General features: G+C 55.0%; 5 protein-coding genes across 5 annotated transcripts; 1 reads left to right on the top strand and 4 right to left on the bottom strand.

Annotated features, from left to right (window-relative positions):
- Positions 1 to 11,154: 11,154 nt before the first annotated feature.
- On the top strand, positions 11,155 to 12,232 carry LOC101791569 (C-C motif chemokine 3). The gene is made up of 3 exons (XM_005010655.6): positions 11,155 to 11,316; positions 11,596 to 11,704; positions 11,886 to 12,232. The coding sequence occupies exons 1-3, from the start codon at positions 11,244 to 11,246 to the stop codon at positions 11,974 to 11,976; spliced, it is 273 nt and encodes a 90-aa protein (XP_005010712.3). The 5' UTR covers positions 11,155 to 11,243; the 3' UTR covers positions 11,977 to 12,232.
- A 239-nt stretch (positions 12,233 to 12,471) lies between these two features.
- Positions 12,472 to 15,136, bottom strand: LOC101798232 (PHD finger protein 7). The gene is made up of 9 exons (XM_072026053.1): positions 14,693 to 15,136; positions 14,476 to 14,567; positions 14,287 to 14,388; positions 13,860 to 13,984; positions 13,625 to 13,787; positions 13,428 to 13,534; positions 13,196 to 13,309; positions 12,848 to 12,966; positions 12,472 to 12,700 (listed from the first exon to the last, which is right to left on the bottom strand). Exons 1-9 carry the CDS (start codon positions 14,988 to 14,990, stop codon positions 12,489 to 12,491), a joined length of 1,332 nt encoding a protein of 443 aa, XP_071882154.1. The 5' UTR covers positions 14,991 to 15,136; the 3' UTR covers positions 12,472 to 12,488.
- A 51-nt stretch (positions 15,137 to 15,187) lies between these two features.
- Positions 15,188 to 16,144, bottom strand: LOC101791385 (C-C motif chemokine 5). Its single transcript, XM_005010653.6, has 3 exons — positions 15,983 to 16,144; positions 15,589 to 15,697; positions 15,188 to 15,407 (listed from the first exon to the last, which is right to left on the bottom strand). The coding sequence occupies exons 1-3, from the start codon at positions 16,053 to 16,055 to the stop codon at positions 15,317 to 15,319; spliced, it is 273 nt and encodes a 90-aa protein (XP_005010710.2). The 5' UTR covers positions 16,056 to 16,144; the 3' UTR covers positions 15,188 to 15,316.
- Positions 16,145 to 17,042: 898 nt separating this feature from the next.
- LOC113845625 (C-C motif chemokine 4 homolog) lies at positions 17,043 to 18,998 on the bottom strand. The gene is made up of 3 exons (XM_027472191.3): positions 18,141 to 18,998; positions 17,689 to 17,806; positions 17,043 to 17,316 (listed from the first exon to the last, which is right to left on the bottom strand). The coding sequence occupies exons 1-3, from the start codon at positions 18,211 to 18,213 to the stop codon at positions 17,217 to 17,219; spliced, it is 291 nt and encodes a 96-aa protein (XP_027327992.1). The 5' UTR covers positions 18,214 to 18,998; the 3' UTR covers positions 17,043 to 17,216.
- A 176-nt stretch (positions 18,999 to 19,174) lies between these two features.
- LOC110354301 (uncharacterized) lies at positions 19,175 to 20,658 on the bottom strand. Its single transcript, XM_027472190.3, has 3 exons — positions 20,172 to 20,658; positions 19,911 to 20,025; positions 19,175 to 19,718 (listed from the first exon to the last, which is right to left on the bottom strand). The coding sequence occupies exons 1-3, from the start codon at positions 20,641 to 20,643 to the stop codon at positions 19,613 to 19,615; spliced, it is 693 nt and encodes a 230-aa protein (XP_027327991.3). The 5' UTR covers positions 20,644 to 20,658; the 3' UTR covers positions 19,175 to 19,612.
- Positions 20,659 to 21,546: the final 888 nt, after the last annotated feature.

Here is a 21,546-nt window from a genome sequence, read left to right on the forward strand (position 1 = left end):
GCTGCTGTCTGGCAGGGAAAGGGAGGGCTGTTAATTCTCTTTATGGCTCTCCTATGATGTTTGCAGGCTGTTGGCTATTACACGTATAGTTTCTGATTGGTCTGGGGAGGAGCGTTCCTTGTAAGATGGAGAAGACATAAAGGGGAGAGGCAGATGCTTTGGGGGCCCTAAGGTTGAGCTGGTGGCACTGGCCAGAACTGGGCAGTGAAGGTATAGGAAGTAGTCTTAGGGGAAAACAGTGAAAAGCAACTCAGAACTTGGCATTCTCAGATTTTTCCAGGGGGAGAGGAGTGGGATAAGGAAAGCTGGCATTTCCCTGGTTTTGTATTCCTGTTTCTTCTTGGTATTGCCGCAAATGATGAAGTTTATACCCTCGTTCTGCCACGTGTGCTGAGGCTTCCTTTCACTGTTGTATCTAAGCTGCATCATTGGACATGGCAGGAGTGAAATGCTCCACATACATGATTTATTCATTTCTTTGGACTCGATTGGTGAAATCCTGTATTGTCACACTGAAAAGGAGGACATGACCATGTTGCTGCCAGATTAAAAATGAAGCCTATCTCCACGAGTTGTTCTCAGTCTGCTGGTTCACAGGTATTCTTGCTGCGCATTGCTAGTCTGCAGCACCATGTTCTTGTGTACTTGTACAGGTGTTGTTTGAAAGGTGATAAAAACGCAAGAAATGCTTGCAGAACAACAGGTGAAATCAGAGGTACTGTGTTGCTGGGAAGGCACTCCAAAGAGAAGTGCACAAGGGCATTAATTTGCTTAAAACCTAAATAGATACTTGAGACAATTATACTTGTGTGTTGGCGCTTCTGATGCTAATCAGTCATTGCATGATTCCTCATCCTGGAGAGCGATGTATTTATCTGAGGATGCTGTCAGCATCTTTGAACATTTGAGGCTGGAGATGGTGACTATGCTGAAGGCCTGTGGACCTGCAGGCAGCCGTCAGCAGATGGTGCTGCAATGCTGCTCTGCCTCACTGTTCAGCTGTGCTTTACAATAGCTCAGAAAGACCTGGCTATGGGATGGGAAAAGGATTGGCAATCTCTGCCAATTCCCACACCAGCCTGAGCTTGCTCGTATTCCCTTCCTGGAGTTTAACCTGCCATAATTCTTGACGGCAATTCAAAATGTGTAAGTGCTATAGTCTGAGAAGTGATTATTGCACAAACGGCTTAGTCCCGTGGGTATGAGCTAGCTCGCAGTATTACAGAAAAATCCTGTAATAGTCCTGACACATCATTGTCACGATCAGGCTGTGAAAATCGCCTTCTGAGAGGATTGCACCCCTGACTGCCGGAAGCATGTGGGATGCCACAGGTCCTGTACTATTTGATACTTCCATTAATGCTATGTGAAACAAGCACAGGCTTGATAAATTTGTACAACATGGAAATGTGTACTCCAAAGAGGGTGAGAGGCCTGAGAAGTCTACAGCTACATAAAGGGCTACTGCGGGGAGGAAAGAACAAAATCCTCCTCTGTTTCCATGCTGGATAAGACACAATGTTCTGGTCCCAAGCTACAACAACAACAAAAATAGAAGAAGAAAATACTGTAGCAGTGTGGAAGTGCTAGTAGATCACCTGGCGAGCAAGGAAATCTGTTCCTGGAGCGACACTGTGAGTTTTAATCCTCGGTGTGGATGTGAATGACTTTCCACAGCCCTCTTTTCTGTTTCTCTGAAATACCACTTGCTCTAACCCTGAGGGCCTCTCCCTGCCCTCATGAAAAGCTTAGATGGGAAACCACATATTCTTACTCATCTGAGTGCTCCTGATCTGAGCTGTGGGATTGAGCAAATGCTGCTTAGTCCTCACTAGAGTTTACCCAATGGGCCCAGTGCCAGCGAACTGGAGTTGCATCCATTCCTTCATGTCTGATCTGCTGTGATCCCCAGACCCAGTGCCACTTCTGTGCATCCCCTCATCCCACTGCCTGAGCCCCCTGAGGCATCTCAGCATCCTCTGAGACACCATACCCTCTACAGGAACCTGTCTTAAAGATCAGCCAGTCTGTATCCATCTAGCCGGGACCCAGCCTAGCACCGGGAGGTGGGTGCTGCAGTGAGCGTGGCTGGCTCCTGACTCATCTGCCCTTGACCTTTTCCTCCCTGTGCTGCTGTTCTAAGGAGACCAGTCATCAGAGGCATGATGAGTTCACATCCTGCCTTCACTGACTGCTGTTGCAGAATTACTCTCATGCAGGCTTCTTCCTCTTCTTCCTCCACCAGCAGCCTGTCATCCCTGCATCTCGTTTCGGCAGCTGAGGCTGTACTTCTGGCTGGACATGTGCACTCGGAGCCAGCACGATCTATGTTTCCAGGGCCCGAGATTTTTATTCTCTGTTGCTGGAGGCAGATGCCAGCTTCTTGTGTCCTTCCCTGAACGTCCCTGGTGCTCATGTTTAAACCTCAGGAGTGTGTGTGTGTGTGTGTGCGGGGGGGGGGGGGGGTATTAGGCTGGCCTCCCTAATTTGACTGCCACATGTGCTCCCAGCCTGCTCCTCTGGGTGATGAGGGGTACGCTGGGGATAAAATCCTGTCATGGGAACAGCTGTAATGAGTCCTTTGTGGCAAAAATCACAGATTTTTCTGGGGACCCAGACACCTTAAGTCTAGGCTCTTTGGCCAGTCTCACATTGTGGTGTCGTCTCATGAGGATGCTTGGTGATCTCGGACCATAAAAGCCATGAAAGAGGGACTTTGGAGACCAAAGGTCTGCTCTACAGATGCTCCTGCAAGAGCCCTGGGCACACATAAAATGAAGTAACCCTGCTCTGGCACTACCCATGCTCTCACCTCCGCATGCAGCAATCCTTCCCTCTCATCTCAGACTCATAATGTGGAAGTGAGCCTGAGCCAGCTCTTGCAGAAGACTTTTTCCCTCTCCATCTCTCTGAGGGCTGGGCAGCATGGGCAGCATGGCTGTGGGACTGGGCTGGTAGCAGCAGAGCAGCTCTCCTTCAACCAGGGGCACTCAGCACTGAAACAGAAATCTCCTTCAGGATGGGATAGCTTTCCCCATCGCCATCTGTGTGTCTGCTATCCCTGACCAGGCACATGGACCAAAGCAGCACATGAAAGCCTGCTCTGACGACTCTGCAGTGTAATTAATTTCTAATGGCACTGATTTTCACACAGCTTTATGAGTAAAAGATGGGCCCAGGTGCAAGATTGAGCTCTATGCTGCTATTTCTGGGTTTTGGCACGCCTTTGGCCTTTCCATTTTCCTGCAGCGCCATTTCAGGGGTAGGAGGGTCAGCATTATGAAGGGCTTTGGGCACACAGGGGAGCCGAGCCCTGGGGCTTTGCTGAGATGTCTAGACTGGGGCAGAGAGCAGTTTTCACACCACAGAGCACTTTGAATCAGGAGCGACACCTCTCCTGGGAGCAGAGGGCCCTAATCACGCTCTAACTATAGAGTTACACCCAGCAGGGCTCTGGCATGAGGCCTGCAGGAAGGAGCCGTCCCTGAAGGGTACTAAAGGCCTAATGCTTGCCATTACTCCAGGCTTGGTCCTAAAAGCAAAGGCGGGATGTGACAGCTTGTTATCTGCTAGGCCATAAATGTCTGTGCTCTCCCTGGGGAGCTCAGAGAAGGAAAAAGCCATCCCCTTCAGCTGCAAAGAGCCTGCCGGATGGGACAGCTTCGTGGCTGGGCCTTGGGATTGGGGGAATGCCATGGGTGCTGGTGCTCACAGGGCAGAGGGATTGAAGTGAGAGATTTGGAGGGGCATTTAAGAAACCCCGACTCCAGTGTGATTCCGTCCCGCTTCTTGGGGTTGGGAGGAACAAGGGGAAAAGGTTACAAGCTGATCCCTGAGACAGCATTGTGTCAGTAAATTCAAAAGGGAGATTCCAGAGGAAAAAGAAAAAGAAAAAAAAAAAAAAAAGAGGAACTCAATAGAAAAAGCCTAATTTAAAAAAAGTGTTGTACGAATCTTTTGACTCAGCAGAGAGGCAGTCCAGGAAGCTTGAGGGGCTCTCAAGAGATGATCGGAACCAGGTATGCAGAGGACAAGAGAGGAATAGAAACCTCTGGTCTCTGAGGAAATCTGGTGTGCTCAGGTCCTGCTGGACTGTGGCAGCAAGGACAGCGAGTTGGGCAAGGTAAACGCAGGGAAAATGAAGAGTAAAAGGCTGCCGCTGTGAAACCAAAGTTAGTCCTGGGCAGCAGAAGCAGCAAGCAGCCAGTGCAGGAGATGGGAGTGTTTGCACTGCCTCAGTGCTGCTGCTTCAGGGCAGAGAAAAATGAGATGTTAGAGATGGGAGCGTCCAAAAAGGATACTTGAGAGGAAATTTATACGAAGAGCTATTTTTCAGTGGTTCTAGAATGAGTGGTTGAGCTGAGCAGGCCAGAGGAGTTTCAGAGTGAAGTAGTTAATCGTATATCAAAACCCCACAACCACCGAAACCACCTCCAGTCCTGGAGGGGAACAAGTGAATCTAGCGATCGTCCTGGCAATAGCAGAGCAGGCAGCTGCCTCCCGTGTGGGCCGACTGCCTTTATACATCCTCGTGGAACATCTGATTCCAAGGCAGCATTGCAATTAGCGACACCTTTTAAAAGAGGGCTCCAAAATGCTGCTGTGAACAGGCCCTAAAGACACAGCCGCCCAAATTCAGAAGGAAAACCATACCCCTAGTCTGGCAGGTGTTGGTTGGATGGCAGGACTTAAGTCTCTCTGAATGCTGGTGATTTTTATCTGTCCTGCGTGACTTGGAAACCTCCATGAGAAACGCACTGCTTCCAGGTGGGAATCTCATTTCCCACCTGTTTGTATTCACAGCCAGCTTCCAGCCCTGTATCCTCATACCAGCAGTGTCCGCTTGCTAAAATAACTCTTTTCCACCCTGGTGCTGGCCTCTGTGATGTATCCCCACAGATCAGTCATAGCCCTTTGTTTCCCTAACCCCCGCCCCGTGCTCTTGGCGTTTGACTCCTCTCTTGTTGTATAATACCAGGGGTTGGTCACAGCCTTGTGATTTGTGGCATGGGTCTTTCCCTGCCCCAGACACATCCAGCGGACGGCCTCTTGTGCTGGGATGGCTCTTCTTGCAATCCCTGCTCCCCAGCAGCATGCTTGCCCAGCCTGCAGCACTGAATCAAACCCTTCTCCATTACTCCAGTCCTCAAGGTCATTATAATCTTTCTCTGTGATATCCTGGCCTCTTCTGGATTGATGATAGCATCTCATTCTGCCTCATCAGCAGATTTCCTTTGCGTTCTCCTGCTTTTTGTGCCAAGATCATTAATGCAAATGTTAAGCAGAATCATTTTTTTGAGGCAGAAACTCAAGGAACTGCACTGGTAGCCCCCCCTCAGTCTAACACTTCCCCTTCCAGCTGAAGCTATGACCGTGCCCCTTTCAGGCGGCTCCTCACCCGCTTCACATTACATATGCCAGTCACATCTTCCCCTCCTTAGCTAATAATTTACTGTGTGGCACCATTTCAAATGTCTCGCTGAAGCCCAGACAAGTGAGATCTACTGCATTTCCTTCGTCGCAAATATCTGTGAACTTATAAAAGGAAGCTATGAGGTTAGTGTTGGTCTGCGTCAGGACCAATACTGCGTGATGTACTGTCGGTGTGTTGTACCTTGCGCAGTGCCTGAGGAGCTGCAGGAGAGGGGTTCAATGGAAGGCAAATATGTGCAAAATACAAGATTATTCACATTAATCAGGGCTGGAGAAGACAAGGGTTTAACCGAGTTAGTTGACTGAGCAATATGCTAGCTGGTCACTGTTTTCAAATGCACTCAGGAGTCATTTGAAATACAGATTTCTGTATCTGTGGTCAAAAGAACTACAGATACTTGGGGAAGAAGATGGCCTTTTTTTTTTTTTTTTTTTTTTTTTGAGTTTATGGCCAGATTTTAAAGATATTTGCATCCTGAGTATCTGGCCCATGTGACTTGGATGTCTTTGTTCTATTCCTCTTCCATGACGTTCAGGTCCCCTAAATGCCATTGTCTTCAGAAAGTGAGGCTTAACATCTTAATTCCTAGAGTTCATCTAAGGTGCTGCGAGTCCAAGGATTAAGCAAGATATTGAAGTGTATGAAGGATGGGACAGAAACTAATTCTCCAAAAGCCTTAATGTTGTTGTAGAAAGCAGCAGGATGATCTCCACGTGCCAAATTCAGCTCTGATCATTTTGACTCAGAGAAGAGGAGAGCCAACACAGAAGACGACGAGCCAGGTGATGAAAGCATTTAGTGGCTTGGAGATAGAAAAGAATGGGGCAAACAGATGAAGGGAGCTTAAAAAGAAGCATTGAACATTGATTATTTACCCTTTCATGCAGGAGAAGAAAGGGATGTGGTTAAAACCATTTAAAGTGAGAAAAGGTATACTAGGAAGAAATATTTTGACACAAGGCATAATAAACATGAAACTGGCAGAAGGTCTCATAAAGGGCAAACATTGGAGAACAAAGACGGAAGCAAGTGCATGGCTATGAGATAACCCCAGCTATGGAAGTTTAGATAATTTTTTATTTTTAGCCTGTTTTAATAGAAATGGGGCTTATGCAATCTGCCGTCTGGGTGCAGGAGGTAACAATACTTGGCGTCTGCAAACTCAAAACTGAAATCGCTTTTTGCAGTCAGACAACTTTTTTTTTTTTTTTTTTTTTTTTTTTTAAGTCCCAAAGAAGCATTCATGTGGGCAGGCGCAGATATCTGCAGAGGCAGTGTCTGAGCCCTGTTGGCTCATCTCAATTGTGCAGAAGAGCTTTAGGTTTGTACTCATGGCAGACCAGAGTCCACCAGCCCTTGCAAAGCCAAAGCTGGCCCTGATGAGAACCAGCCCCAGGGCTTTCCTCTGCCTGAGTGCAGAGGTGGAGGCAGGACTCCAGGTGCAAGCTGTGAGCTGCAGGACACAAAAAGCAGGCTGTGGGGCTGGGGAGGGGGTAAGCATTGTGTGAGGGCACAGGGGGAAGCTGTGGGTGCTGCCTGCAGGCAGTGGGGCAGAGAAAAGCTTCACACTGTTGCAAGAAGGTGCTTGTGGGCTGGCGAGTGAGCTTTTGGACTGTGTTTTGCTGTGCCCAAACCCTGCTATTTACAGAGGGATGTATTTATACTTAGTGAAGTAAAGTTCTTTCTTATGTAAATGCTTGCTCCTTGCATGTAAAATTTATTTATTTTTAAAGTGTATTTATTTTGCCTAAGGCACAAGGGATACCTGAGTCTCCCAAGTCTTATTTTGGAGTCAATATGGGGAAAGGGGTGCAAGAAACTGAGGCTGCAGCCCCCTTGGGGTGAGGTCTGTTCCCTGGGGTGGTCTCCAGGCCTCCTGGCTGGGGAGCTGAGGGTAAACCCTGGGGTTTGGTGGGGCTGTGCTGGGTGGGTGGTGTGACACCCACCTGCCTGCAGGGTGATGTTACCCTCCTTTTGTTGGGCTGTGCTCATCCCCTTGTGTTTTTTCTCTAATGCATGCACGCAGCTGTGCTGCAGCCTCCTGCCTGGGGAGAGGTTTTTTGCTCCTTTTGTTTTCTCTCTCTTCTAGCTATTGTAGAAATCACTCAAATGGTGGGAGAACAGACATAACTTTGATCTAGGACAGTAGAAAAATCCTTGTTGTGGGTCTTTGTGCAGGCTGTGCCCTGGGATCCTCTGAGAGCGAAGGAGCATTCAGGGCTTTGCATCAAAAAGTTATCAGTGGGGATTGGTTTGGGAATTTAGCTTTGCTGAACTACCCCCATGAAACCATAAATGCAAGAGTCAGCGATACCTCGCTGCAGAGAGAGACTGTTTGGCTGATCTGTATTTTCCTTGTGCTTTCCAGCCACGGGACCTCTTTGCATAATTTTTATCAATGACAAGTGTCGCTTCCCAGACGGATGTTGCATAATGCCACGCGGTATTCTCTTTGCACTTGCATGGTATTGTGGTGTTGGCAGTTCCTTCCACATTTTTCTGCCTGTGGTTTCCTTGCTTTACAGATTTCCCTCTGTCTCATGCTGGAACACGGTGGAGGCGGAGGGGCTTCTCTTCACCACTTGTTGCTATGGTTCTGGCAACCTTTCCTGAAAGAGGTGCAAAGGGCATCCCTCTGCCCTGCCTCGTGGTTGGAAATGCAGCCTGCTTCTGCCAGCTAGCAGGCATTTGTCCTCTAGGGAAGCTATGCAGAGCTGGGGAGGGCTTCCTAAAGCTGGCTGTGGGCTAAGGTGCTTGTCTCCTCTTCCAGTAGAGAGCTTGGGGACCAGAAGTCATGCGATCCTCTTTAAAATGGCCAAGACCATCCCTCATCCTCTATTTCAGTTTAAACGAATCCCGTGACACTGTCCACCTTCCCTGTCTAACCAGGGCACCTCCTTGTTGCTCTCTTCTCTTCTTACCACTTTCTGAAATGTGTGGCCCTAAGAGGTGAGTTGCGGCCACCCCAGTGCTGAGCGAATTTGGAGATGAGCTCTGGCTGTGCCCTGCCCCTGCTGTGCTGAGGAAGCAGCCAGGGGCAGCTCTTTGCGTGTCCCCATGCCTCCTCTTGTCCCTCCACCTCGCCAGCTGCCTGCCCTCTGTAATGACAGTCCCTCTGCTTTAGCTGCATTCACAGCCCCTGGGGAGATGTTTTTTAGATACTAATTCCCTCATTGTCTTAGGAGACGCATGCAGGGCTGTGCTGGAAACATCTGATAATGGAAGGCTAGTGTTATGTTGGCTCATCACTGGCTTTCTGCTACCTCTCCTGCTCCATGTGAGTTTGTTAATTGCCAGTGGTTCAGGAGGGAAAGTGCTGGAGCCTATTGGTTTAACAACACCTGCCTTCTCTACCTCTTCCTTACCCATTTGTTCTTTTTTCTATTCTCAACTGCATGCCTAACCTCTGCCACTGAATTCTAATTGTGTTGAGTACCTGGCCACAACCTCTTCTTTTGTTAACATGAAGACGAGCCAAAAAGACACTGCAATTTTGGCTATGTGCTCACCTTCCTAACAAATAGTTTTTTTTTTTTTTTTTCCTTTTTTGTTCTTCAAATTGTTGTTCATAAAGCTGGGTCTTCTGGGCTGCTGTGTTCCTTGCAGGAATTCTGAAAACTTCACTGACAAGAAGGCAAATTGTTTTCTTTCCTCACCCGGGCTTTTGAATTTCTCCTCTTTCTTTCCAAGATTAGAAAGTGGTCTGATTACAGATGACTTCTACCGCAGGAGAATTAAAACCAGAAGTAATTTCTTCACTCTCCCCTTAAATCAGTTCCTTATATTCAATTCCTTAAACATGCTTGAACACAAACTATCTATTTTCGCTGAGCTGCAATTTTGTGCAATTCATTGAAATATCCTCAATTCCAGTTAGAATAGGAACTACTACATCACTGTCCAGTAAGAAGTTCCATCCGGCCCTTGTCTAAATGGAGAACTGAAAGCCCGACCAATCATTTCTGCAGTAAGGAGGAAACATTTTCACCATTTCCATCAAAAATAATCTTTGCTGTTGTGATATCTCTCTGTTTCTAACAGATGACTGGCTTTAGCAGTAACCATACAAAATCCTATGCACAGAGATGATTGTGCTTCTACTTTTTGTTGTGCTTGTCTTGGTTTCTCTGGATTTCTGTGCTGTGGGATGTTCCTTTACCACCATCCTTACTGTTGCTACTCCTGCTTGTCCCTTGCCAAGCAGTAAGCATCAGGCTCCTGGTGTGGTGAAAGGCCAGGCCTGTGTGGGGCTTGCATGCAATGTGGTGATCTTTGGCGTGTAACATGGTGATATTACTAAAAGAAACAATTGTGGTCTCTTCTCCTCATCTGACACCTCCAGTTCAACCAGTGCTGGCCCTGAGGGATGTGCCCTTTGGGCAGGGAAAGGCGCTGTGGGGAGCGAGGGGCAGGAGGTGGAGGCTGAGGGTTGTGTGGCAGCCTGCTGGGGAACGCATGGGGCACTGTGGGCACGGCTGGAAAAAAAGAGGAGGGCAGGAAAAAAAAGGAGGAAATTGCAAGTTTTGCAGATCCTTCTGAGTGTCCAGCCACTGAGGCATTTGGAATTACTCTTGGAGATTGCAGATGTTGCCACTTTTCAGTCATGTTGCAATGGCCTTGAGGTTTCATCTGTGAGGCTGTGATGAGCTGGCATCAACGGGTGCAGGCAGAGCTTCTCCCTCCAGCTCCTGCTCTGTGTCTCCTCCCCGAGGCCCGTGTATTTGCTTTTTTTGGGGGCTAGACTGGTACAGGGAGCCTAACTGGGATAAAATTGTCCATTTTGTCAAAAAGCGGGCAAACAGGAACTGCAGCACCTTGGTCTCAAGAGGCTGCAGACCACAGCCCAAACTGAAACCCATGGGTGCAGAAGTGCATGTCCCCTGTTTGTCCCAGGCACAGGGAAGGTGACAGGCCAGGCTGTGGCCTGAGAATGCTACTGTGGTCCTGGAGCAGCGTGACAGAGCCTGGGCCCTACAGGCCGCCTGGTTCTCCATGTCTCTGCAAGCTTCTAGCATGAGAATGCAGTTTGTGACAGGAAAAGGGACAAATGTGAGACTCCCCGTGACTTCCAGGTCAACCCAACCTTGTCTCTATGTTATCTTTCCTTTCCAACCTCGTCTCTATGTTATCTTTCCTTTCCTAGATGTCCGACAAAGAGCCTCTGTTATCAGAGGTGAATGTACGTGCAATGCGCCATTTTGGAGCTAGCTCTGTAGCCCCGCTGTGACCTGTGGAGCAGGCTGAAAAGTGCTGCTTGTGGCAAAACTGTGGATAAGTTTGGATTTTTGACCTGGCAGTAGTGGTGGTAGCTGAATTTATGTGTGACATGGCACCTGGGCTGGATTCAGTGACCTTCAGCAGAGCAGCTCTACTGCCCCTGGGCACAGTGGTGATGCTGTGGCTGTGGCAAAGCAAATCCCAGCCTGGAGTGTGCTGGCTGCCTGCCTGGGATTCCCATCAGAGCTCCAGATGTGGAGCCCCATGTCCCAGCCTGGCTCTCATCATGGGGCTTTGGGCTTCAGTTCGTCCCCAACGAGCACCAAAACGCAATCCGAAAGCAGTGGTCCTGTGGCTGGCGCTTCCCCTTTTGCAGCTTCCTCGCCTTCTCCAGCTCAGCAAAAATCGGGTATCCTTACATAATTTCCTTGGTATGATGCACTCATCTTTTTTCCTTGAAACCGTGTACCCGCCCAGTCGCCAGAGGATAAAAGACGGCAGCGGCAGCAGGGACCAAGCATCCTGCAGAGGAGAGCCCTGTAGCCACTCCAGCTTCAGCCCTGCTTGCCATCTGCTTGGTCCCTGCAGCACCATGAAGGTCTTCGCAGCTGTCCTGGCCGCTCTCCTCTTCCTGGCCCTCTGCTCCCCAGCTGTGGCCCATCTTGGTAAGTCTGGGTGTCACTGTGACCCCCTGGGAGCCCCATCCCCATAAGGCAGCTTCTGGGGCAGACGGAGAGCCCCGTCCCCCTTCCCATGGATGGGACCCTCGTGGTGGGGTGCGGGTGGTTGCCACCAGTGCTGGGGCTCAGCCTGAGGGATGGCGTCTCCAGGGGTCTGTGCTTGGGGGATGCAACACAAGGGGTGGACGGGTGATGGTAAGTCCTTGGGTGGAGCACTGGCTGTAGAGTGGGGTCTCAATGAACTCTGTTTCTCTGCCCCCACAGATGGCGTCCCCACCACCTGCTGCTTCAGCTACCAGCAGCGCCCTGTCCCGCGTAGCCTCATCGCCTCCGCCTACATCACCAGCAGCAACTGCAGCCAGCCTGGAGTGATGTGAGTACCCTTCATTCCTGGGGTTTGCGGTGCAATGGCCAGGGCAGAGCCCTGTGCATCGCTGGGAGGGGGACAGGGGACGGGCACATGGCTGGGGACATGTGGGGTGCTGCTGGCAGGACCCAGCTCTGGCCCCCTGCTGCCCCCTCCCAGCATCCTAACGCTGGTTTTCTCCCTGCAGCCTGGTCACCAAGAAGGGGAGGGAGATATGCGCGGACCCCCAGGCCCCTTGGGTGAAGGCACACCTGAAGCACTTTGAGAAGAAAAACTGACCCTTCCCTGCTGCTGCTGCCCCCCGGTGGGCTTAGTCCCCCGCACCAACATGCAACGGAGTACTTGAACTGCATCTTTCTTCAACGGAAAATTTATTCTATTTAACTTATTTAAGTTAAATTAATTGAATTTAAATGTATATTTTTTTTTTGCTATAAAAAGGGAAAATACAAAAATAATTTAAAATGTGTCACCATGCCTTTCAAGAATGAGCCTGTATTTCTGATGTCTAATTAAAGTGTTTAGATTATAAAACCCCTTTGTTTGTCTCTGAACTCCCTTCCATGGCGCTTCGCCCTCCCCTGGTTGGGCTCAGTTCCTACAGAGCAACCCCTGCCCTCAGCACATCCCCACCGGGTGCTGTTGGAACTTTGTCTTGGGGTCCTGACCCCAGCTCCTCGATGGGAAACAGCCCCAGCAGTACAGACAGGAGGGTCGGGGCCACTGCGGCTGCTCTGCCCTGCGGTGCTCAGGCACATCAGCAAACCCACCTGTGATGTTTCACCTTTTATTAGGGACATCCTCCAGGGTTGTTGGTCAGTGGCTGGGAGGTGGCCGAGGGGCTTTCTGTGGGCTGGGAGGGCAGCTGGCTGCCGGGGTGACCTTGTAGCATCCCAGCCTCGTGTTCCAGACCTGAACTCCCAGGAGCCGGGGTGCTGCACGTGGGTCCCTGCGCTGGGGCTGTGGGGTCTGGGTTGGCTGCTCCAGGTGACACTGAGGGGGCTGCAAGAGGCAGGGAGATGAGCACAAGCTCCATCCATCACACACCCTTGTGCCCATCTCCTGGTCCCATGGCTGGGATTTCTCTCCAGGGCAGGTGACCATGGTGGCCACGTGTCTATGGGGATGTCCCTCAGCTGCAGCTCTCACCGGTGCACGTGTCGGCGCAGTCGCTGCACTCCCAGGAGCTGATGTCTTCCCCGATGTCAGAGCAGAGCTGATGGGTCCCGCAGGAGCCACAGGAGCTGCAGAGCAGCAACCTCCAGGGCCTGGGGGACCGATGGCACCGATGTCCCATGGTCACCAAGGGTCCCAGGGCTGTGGGGTGCCAGCCCTGGTAGCGTCCGTCCTGCTCCCACCCCAGCAGATGGGGCTGAGCTGCCAGCATGCACCATGTGCCGTGCTGAGCTCAGCACCCTGGGGAACCTCCATCCCAGCCTGAAGGAGGAGACAAAAGTGTTATCTCCTCGCTGCGGGGACGGGGCCTCCACCACTCACCCCGTGTCCTCTGACTGCTCCCGTCCCACCGGGCACAGGCACTGGCTGGCGTCGCAGGATCTATGCCGCTGGTAATGCTCCTCGAAAGCCCCGTCCTCCTCCCAGGCAGCGTCCCTGCGGGAGCCGGGGACAGCTCAGTCCTGGGAGGATGAGGGGGACCCTGGGGAGGCAGGAGGGGACTGGCTTGGGGCTCATTGTGGAGCCAGACAGAGGCAGGGAGAGGGATGCTGACCTGTCGGGGATTTTGATGCCCAGGCGAAACATCTCCTCCTGGAAGGTCTGCATGTCCTGGCACAGCGGGCAGCGGAAATGGTGCAGGGCTGAGCTCAGCGCCTGGCTCTGGGGCAGGGGTGGCATCAGCGGGGTGGGAAGGTCCCAGGTACCCCCCCCCCACAGATTTGGGTGATGCTGGGGGGCGATGCCACCCACCTGGATGCAGCGGCGGTGGAACCAGGCGCTGGTGCAGGCGGGACAGACCAGGGTGTTGTAGCAGGGCCGCCTCGCCACCGCCTCCAGGCAGATGACACACGGGCTGTGGCCCTGCTGCGGTGTTCGCAGTCGCTGTGCCGGCCGGTGCTGCCAGCAAAAGGACCTGGGGGACAGGGCTGGCAGCTCAGCTCCCTGCCCCGTCCCTCCTCCAGCCCCAGAGGGTGCCCGCACTCACTTGAACTCCCCGAAAAACTGAGAGACGCAGCCCTGCTCGATGCCGCAGGGGAAGTGGAAGTTTCGGGGACATCTCCGGACCTGGCAGGTGACCGAGGCGCCCTGCTGCCAGCAGATGCAGCACGTCTGGGGACAGCAGGAGGGTGGCTGCCATCAGCACGGGGCTCCCGGGGTGCTCAGGGAGCCCGTGCCCCGCAGAGCCCGGTGACATTTCGGTGGGCCACCTGGCTGGGGACACCGCACCACTGATAAAACCTTAACCCCATAACCCGTAACCCCTTTGAGCATCCTCAAAATGCTCGGGTTTTGAGGGAAAGACTTTTTTTGGACAAACAAGGCTGTGGTGAGCTGTTTGCAGCCGGCTGCTGGAGCATCCCAACCCAGGGGCACGGGGACCGAGGTGGGGACACGTCCCCCCCCCGCCTCACCTTCTGTGCCACCCGCTGCAGCTCCTGGTGGATGTCGGGGAAGAGGAAGCCGAAGAAACCCTCTCCGTCATCCCCTTGCTGGCTCAGCCCGCTGGCGTGGTACTGCAAGAGGGAGCCGGGGATGTGTGTGGGGTGGGCAGCTGCTGGCACGGGGTCGGGGGCCGGGGGCTGAACCCCCTGGGGGCTCACCAGGCAGTTCTCGTGGATGCAGAGCCCGTCCTGCTGGCACGTCTCCCCAAACACCTCGGGGTCGTCGTCTGCCCGCTGGCACAGCCTGCACACTGCCGTGGGGACGGTGGCATTATCACCCCCAGCACTGTGCCGGGGGGGCCCACGGGGGTGACAGCAGCATATGGGGGAGGGCTGGGGGAGAGGCAAACCCCCTACGGGGATGCTCTGCGCTCACCTTCCTCCTCGGGGACATGCCGCTTCTTTTTTGGGGGGGACGGCACCTGAGGGGACCCTGCCAGCACCCTGAGCGGGGCTGTGGGACTGAGGGGGCCAGCTGGGGGGGGTTGTGGCACCCTGCGGCGCCGGGGTCTCAGCTCCATCACCGCATGGGGCCGAGGGGAGGTTGGTGGGGTCAGGAACCGTCCCCTTCCTTGTCCCCACAGTTTTGGGGACAAGAAGGGGAGCCGAGCTGGTGGCAGCGCCCTGCACTGGGGGGCGGGGGGGTGATGGGTGTGTGACACGGCCCCGCACATTGTGATGGAGCACTGAGGAACCCCAGGGGAGGTGATGTGGTGGTGATGTCAGGATGAGCACAGCCACGACACAGGGGGCTGAGTGTGCTGGGGGGGCCCTAAGGGACAGGGACCCCATGTTGGGATGCCAGCATCACCCCACAGGGCCCGGCTCCCACCCTGGGGGTATAGCAGGGAGATGAGAGCCAAACAAAGGGTTTTGCAGGCCAAGCACTTTATTTAGGCATCAGAGCCCCTGACTCTTGACAAGCATTTTGATGTCTTCTCCGTCATCTTTGTAATTTGACTTTGTTAGCAGTGATTGGGGCAGCAGCAGCAGGGAAGGGTCAGTTTTTCTTCTCAAAGTGCTTCAGGTGTGCCTTCACCCAGGCGGCCTGGGGGTCCGCGCATATCTCCCTCCCCTTTGTGGTGACCAGGCTGCAGGGAGAAAACCAGCGTTAGGATGCTGGGAGGGGGCAGCAGGGGGCCAGAGCTGGGTCCTGCCAGCAGCACCCCGCATGTCCCCAGCCATGTTCCCGTCCCCTGTCCCCCTCCCAGCAATGCACAGGGCTCTGCCCTGGACATTGCACCCCAAACCCCAGGAATGAAGGGTACTCACACCACCCCAGGCTGGCTGCAGCTGGTGCTGGTGATGTAGGCAGAGGCGATGAGGCTACGCGGGACGGGGCGCTGCTGGTAGCTGAAGCAGCAGGTGGTGAGGGCGTTGTCTGTGGGGGCAGAGAAACAGAGCTCAGTGAGACCCCACACTACAGCCAGTGCTCCACCCAAGGACTTACCATCACCCGTCCACCCCTTGTGTTGCATCCCCCAAGCACAGACCCCTGGAGATGCCATCCCTCGGGCTGAGCCCCAGCACTGGTGGCAACCACCCGCACCCCACCACGAGGGTCCCATCCATGGGAAGGGGGACGGGGGTCTCCGTCTGCCCCAGAAGCTGCCTTATGGGGATGGGGCTCCCAGCCCCAGGGGGTCACAGTGACACCCAGACTTACCAAGATGGGCCACAGCTGGGGAGCAGAGAGCCAGGAGGAGGAGAGCGGCCAGGACAGCTGCGAAGACCTTCATGGTGCTGAGCGGATGGCAAGAGGGGCTGGAGGTGGCTGCGGGGCTCTCCTCAGCACAATGCTCAGCCCCTGCTTCTGCCTTTTATCCTATGGCCACTGGGCAAGCGCAGAAAAGGATGCACGCATTGTTCCTAGGAAATTATGTAAGGACACCTGATTTTTGCTGAGAAAGTCTGATTTTTGGAGTAGAAATGCTGATTTTTGGAGAAAGCGAGGAAGCTGCAAAAGGGGAAGCGCCAGCCACAGGAGCACTGCTTTCGGATTCCATTTTGGTGTTCGCTGGGGATGAACTGGGGCCCAAAGCCCTGTGGTGAGAGCCAGGCTGGGACACGGGGCTCTACAGATGGAGCCCTGATGGGATCTGATGGATTAAGGCTGCTCCATCCTCCCTGTGCTCAACCAGCTCTAAAGCGTCCGTGGTTTCCATCACTTGGAGCGTAAGGACTTTGGTGACGGAGTGCCCAGCACCCCACGGTCCCATTTCCTTCGTCCTGGCAGCAGGATGCTAACCGCCCGATGTCCCCGTTGCTGCCTTGGGGTGGCAGAGGGGCTCTGGTGAGAAGGGGAGGATTGTCCCCGCCTGGTGCTGGCGACTGCCAGGCTCCAGAAGGAGCGGGGCCACCCCGGGGTGCCCATCTGCAAGGGCCCAGCTGGGGCTAAGGGACGGTGCCAAGCCCCCAGGCTTTGTCCTTCTGCAGCCACCAGCGTTTAACTCCCGGCTCCCTCCTGAGGAAAGCAACAACCTCCCCCCCAAGTCCTCAAAATCCAACTTTTCTCCTCTGTCTGCCTAAATTCACATCCCACGGGGCATCCTCAGCGTCCTTAAACCCACAATGGGGTAGGGACAGCTCAATGTGGGGGGCTACGGGGCCAGCCTTCACCCCCTTGGTTTCACTGCCCCATGACACCTTCTGGGCAGTTCCTGGTCTCCGTGGGGATGCCAACCCCCTCCCCAAACCCCTCTTTCCTCCAGCAGGATTTAAGTCACTCCAGTTCAGGACAGGGCTCTTTATTAAGGCCACCAAGGGCTGTACACGGGTGTGGAGAGGAAGAGAGGGGGGACGAAGGCAGCAGGAGCTGGGGCCAGCCCCAGGGGTTAACGAGGCACCACGGGCAGGTAGCGGGGAGGCACAAATAAATAGGGTGCATGGTGGTGGTGGCTTCACACCACGGCATTGCTCAGCTTCTGTCTGTTCAGGTACTCCTGGAACCAGGGCTCTTCGGGGTCCACGCAGACCTTCCTCCCCTTCAGCAGCTCCACTCTGGGGGCAGAGGGGTGGTGTTAGATGGGGTGACCCCCCCTTTGACCCCATCACCCCTCTCCCCCCCAAAATGCTGACTTTGGGCATCTTAAATTTCTTATAAACCCTGGCTTCCTTCCCATTTTTATCAGTGAAACAGGGGGTTGGGGTTGCAGGGACATTCGGAAGAAACAGGGAAGGGGGGTGCGCATCTCACACAGCACCCGGGGCGGGGTGTGACTCATTTTGGGGTGTCCCTGATGGCAGGTGAAACCTCAGGGAGGGTGGGCGAGCGAGGGCGAGGAGCGTGGTGGGGAGGAAGGCTGGGGGAGGAAGATTGAAGATTGGGGGAGGAAGATTGGGGGAGGAAGGCCATGGGACCGGGGCACTCACCTCACGCCTCTGCGGGAGCAGTTTGGGAGCGTCTCCTCGTAGCTCCGGATGAGCGAGGCAGGGATTTTCTTCTGGAAGAACATATCCTTGTAGCAGCATTTGGAGCGGGGGCTGCGGACTGAGAGCAGACAGGGCTTGGTGCTGTCCCCAGGGGTGTCACTGCTCCCCAGGCACCTTCCTGCTCCCCCTGCTCCGAGGGTCCCCGGAGTGTCCCCAGCTCTGTGGGTTTGCCCCATTGATGGACCCCCCTGGTTCTGCCCATCAGGAAAGCCCCAGAAACGAGCCCCTACCCCTGGGGCATGCCCAGACCCCTCGGCACCTGCTGAAGCTGTGCCTGAGCCTATTTTGGCTCCATTTAACAGGAATGGGACACCTCCAGCACCCCAACTCCCCAACAGGAGCATCGCCAAAGCTGCGCCCCTGACCCCAAACATCTCCGTGTCGGTACTTACAGGATAAGCCCCAGCTTTCAGTCCAGACAGCAGCGAGCAGCAGGGCGACCAGGGTCAGGGAGAAGAGCTTCATATCCAACCTGGCTTTATCAGCTCCAGCGACCCGTAGCTCTCGCTTGTTTCGGGGCTACGGTGAGCTACCTGCCTCTCCTGCCTGCGCCTTGGCGTTATAAAGCCCCCGGGCAGCATTTCCATGACACCCCCGGACTCTCCCCAGTGGAAGAAGTGCTCGTCGGCGTTCATAAAGGGCAAGTGGTGAATGGAAATTCCTCCCTCTGGCCGGTGCTGCTCCAGCCCCTGCTCACACCCAACCTACGGCCCAGGAGGACGGTTGGAAATTCTGGTGAGGAGCCACAGCTCTGCGCCGCCGGTGATGCGCTGGGGACAGCGATCTATTTTGGGTTCGGCTGCTGCCACTGTGACAAACCACACAGGATGATGCTTGTGCTCAGCAAAGCCCCAGGAGAGCTTCTTTTCAAAAACCATCCTGGCTGTGGTGCTGCTCTTGCAGTTCTTCACGGGGGCGTGTGGCTCCCACCAGCCCACCCGAGACCCCGTGGCTGAGTGTTGGCTGCCCACGGCGGGGGCTGTGCCACCCGTGGTGCCACCCGTGGTGGTGACCCTGCCCATCACATCTCCTCGTGACAGCCCTGGAGTGAGGGCTGGCACCAGGGCCAGGTCCTGCACCCCGAGGGGCAGCTCTGGTTGAATTTTGGCCGGGGTCTCCGTGGGGACAGCTGGTGGATGAGCACAAGAAGCCCCCTCCTTGCAGGTTGGCACCGACCCGGCGCTGTGCCCACTTCTCACCCCTTTTACTGGTGGCTTCCCCAAAGCCCACATGGATACTTCCTGACCCCGTGCACCCCCTGAATCCCTCTTCCCCCTTCTCCCACCCCCAGGACACATCAGGAATGGCCAGGACTTCATCTCTTCCCAGCGCTTTAGCGAGTCCAACGCTCACAGATGTTCTTTTGCACCCAGAGAAAGCCAAGAGGCGGACCTTGCCTGCTCCCCAGACACTTCACAGCCAGATGTTTGTGTGTACAAAGTTCCCTTTAATTCCATCACTGCGCCTTACAAAAAAACAAGGGTGAAGCTATTCCCTCTTAACCCCTATGCTGCAGGAAGCCTGGTGAGCGCTGTGCCACCGACATGCTGGTGCTGCCACCCGCAAAGCAGTTGTCCCCTGCCTGAGACCCCGTCCTGCCTTGGTCCCAGGGTGGGGGACAGTGAAAGATACAGGAGGTACGGAGCTGCCTGCGTGCAGAGCTCCAGGGTTTGGGCGTCCCAGTGGGATGCTGGATCCGGGGATGGAAAAAAAAACAAAGATGTGAGTGCTGGTCAGCCTGGAGCTGGGCATGGGGCCGCGATGGGAAGGACAGCCTCGATGTGCCACATTGCCCCTCGTGTCCCCATGGCCACCTCTGCCACGGGGTCATCCTGGAGGGCCCTGTGGGGTTCCCACGGCCGCGCTAGCTGGGGATGGAGAAGGAGCTGACTGGGAAGCTCTGCTGGTACCTCTTCACCCAGGCCCTGCCCGCCTGGGCGCAGATCTCCTTGCCGCTCTTCACCTTGAAGCTGGGCAGAGAGAAGCAAAAGGCTTAGAGGGGATGCACTACGGGGCTGCAGGGCTCAGTTTTGGGGGAGCTCGGAGATGCCTCATGCCCCATCCCACCCCTGGGCAGCGCAGGAGCAGGTCTGGCCACTGAAAAGAAAGAAGCAGCAACGCCTGCCTCCCTTGGTGCCGCCCGAGGGGCAGGGGGTACTCACATCACCGCCTGGTGCGGGCACTCGGGGCTGGTGGCGTAGCAGGAGACGACGTTGTCCCTCTTGATTCGTCTCGTCTGGAAGTTGAAGCAGCACTTGTCGGGCACGGCCGGGGCTCCTGGGGGGGACAGCGAGAGCTCAGCTCAGCCTGGAGGCCCCCAGCTCCAGTTTGCATGAAGCAAACCCACCCCCATGCACCCCCTCCTTCTTTTCTGGGGTCCCCGTGCTGTCCCCGTCCCCAGTCCCCTGGGTGGGCATGCTCACTCTGGGCCAGGTTCTCGTAGCAAAGCGTGATGAGGAGGAGGAGGACGCAGAAGGCCCCGGCTGCCTTGGCCATCCTGGGCTGCAGGAGGGCTGCGGGCTGCTCCGTGCTCCCTCCTGCTTGGGACGGGGCTGCTTTTATGGGGCTGCTTCCAGTGGGGCCAGTAGTTGCGTAGACAGGGGGAGGACCTGGTTCCTGGCCATGTCCCAAAGCACAGAGGGTGGGCGATTCCCTTCCTCTCCCAAGGAGGAAAAACTTCTCACAGAACCCAATGGGGTTGGGATTTTCCAAACTCCTGCCTCTGGCATTGGGGCTAATGGGTGGGTTGCTCCCCGAGTTTGGCTCCACACCCCAATTCCCAGGCGGGTTGCAGGGCACATAGGGCAGGACGGCGTCTAGGAGCCCAGCAGGGTGCTGGCAGCCGGACCCGCTCCCCGTGGACACCACATCTGGGAGCAGCAGCCCCGTGTCCATGGGAGTAGAGCAGATGTCTGTGTCCCATCGCCGTGCCTCCCAGCATGGGGGCCGATGGCCAACCCCGGTGCCAGAATCCCAGAAAGCCATAGGGAAACAGCCTCTGTCCAGCTGCAGAAGGAATATACGTGGCTCCTGCTGTTGTTTTTTTTTTTGGGAGAGGGGACGGGCTGTGACATTCTTGGCTGTGACAAGCTGGGAAACAGCAGAGGCCAGACTGGGACCTCCCCGGGGGGTTTTGCCCGCCCCAGCTGTCTGAACCCCCCCTCTCCCAGCCTAGACAAATCCCAGAGCTCCTCTTCCAGCTGCTGACAGCTGGTGGGCTGCAACCCACCTCCGCACATCCCCGTGGCTTGGGACACCTGCAAGGGGCTGAAGGCTTTGGGGGGGGGGGGTCCAGGCTGCCCCCATCCCCAGGGGAACCGGGCCCCTCCATGGCAGGACCACACCACCCCCCTGCCTCCCCTGCTGGCTCTTCTCCAGAGCTGTTTCCCAAAGGACCAGCCTTGAGTTTTTGGCTCCCAGGCTCCCTTGATGGGGCACATGCATTTGGGGTGCGGCGAGGGGGCTGTGAGGCGCCCCAGTGTGCAAATAAGGGGGAGTTTAATGTCTCCGTGCCTGCCAGCAGCCCCTTCCCATCACCAGTTTAATTTCCTCCAGCTTGAGCTGACTCCCCGGGAGTGGAGGAAAAGGGACACCTGGCTCCACTTTCCCTTCCCAGCTCCATCCTTTCCCCTCTCTTATCCCCATGCCCTGAGGTCTCCTGGCCCTGCTGCCCCTACAAGGATGGGCTGAAACCCCGCTGAGCCTGGCTCCTTCCCCGGTGAGAGCACGGCGTGGCTCTGAAATCACGACCTGCTCTCGGCAGCGTGGCTCGTGCTGGATGTGGCCACGGGAAGTCCG

Source organism: Anas platyrhynchos, chromosome 20 (genome assembly GCF_047663525.1).
Source record: "Anas platyrhynchos isolate ZD024472 breed Pekin duck chromosome 20, IASCAAS_PekinDuck_T2T, whole genome shotgun sequence".
Taxonomy (NCBI): Eukaryota; Metazoa; Chordata; class Aves; order Anseriformes; family Anatidae; genus Anas; species Anas platyrhynchos.

Bases quoted from the DNA above. Each gene is read 5' to 3' on its own strand.
- LOC101791569 (XM_005010655.6), top strand. From the start codon at position 11,244: ATGAAGGTCTTCGCAGCTGTCCTGGCCGCTCTCCTCTTCCTGGCCCTC. The intron at 11,317-11,595 runs GTAAGTCTGGGT...CTGCCCCCACAG, and splicing joins CCCAGCTGTGGCCCATCTTG to ATGGCGTCCCCACCACCTGC. The intron at 11,705-11,885 runs GTGAGTACCCTT...TTCTCCCTGCAG, and splicing joins TGCAGCCAGCCTGGAGTGAT to CCTGGTCACCAAGAAGGGGA.
- LOC101798232 (XM_072026053.1), bottom strand. From the start codon at position 14,990: ATGTGCGGGGCCGTGTCACACACCCATCACCCCCCCGCCCCCCAGTGC. The intron at 13,788-13,859 runs GTGAGTGCGGGC...CCTGTCCCCCAG, and splicing joins CAGTTTTTCGGGGAGTTCAA to GTCCTTTTGCTGGCAGCACC. The intron at 12,967-13,195 runs GTGAGTGGTGGA...TCGGTCCCCCAG, and splicing joins GAGCAGTCAGAGGACACGGG to GCCCTGGAGGTTGCTGCTCT.
- LOC101791385 (XM_005010653.6), bottom strand. From the start codon at position 16,055: ATGAAGGTCTTCGCAGCTGTCCTGGCCGCTCTCCTCCTCCTGGCTCTC. The intron at 15,698-15,982 runs GTAAGTCTGGGT...CTGCCCCCACAG, and splicing joins CCCAGCTGTGGCCCATCTTG to ACAACGCCCTCACCACCTGC. The intron at 15,408-15,588 runs GTGAGTACCCTT...TTCTCCCTGCAG, and splicing joins TGCAGCCAGCCTGGGGTGGT to CCTGGTCACCACAAAGGGGA.
- LOC113845625 (XM_027472191.3), bottom strand. From the start codon at position 18,213: ATGAAGCTCTTCTCCCTGACCCTGGTCGCCCTGCTGCTCGCTGCTGTC. The intron at 17,807-18,140 runs GTAAGTACCGAC...GTCTGCTCTCAG, and splicing joins TGAAAGCTGGGGCTTATCCT to TCCGCAGCCCCCGCTCCAAA. The intron at 17,317-17,688 runs GTGAGTGCCCCG...CTCTGCCCCCAG, and splicing joins TGCTCCCGCAGAGGCGTGAG to AGTGGAGCTGCTGAAGGGGA.
- LOC110354301 (XM_027472190.3), bottom strand. From the start codon at position 20,643: ATGGACACGGGGCTGCTGCTCCCAGATGTGGTGTCCACGGGGAGCGGG. The intron at 20,026-20,171 runs GTGAGCATGCCC...TGTCCCCCCCAG, and splicing joins CTACGAGAACCTGGCCCAGA to GAGCCCCGGCCGTGCCCGAC. The intron at 19,719-19,910 runs GTGAGTACCCCC...CTCTCTGCCCAG, and splicing joins TGCCCGCACCAGGCGGTGAT to CTTCAAGGTGAAGAGCGGCA.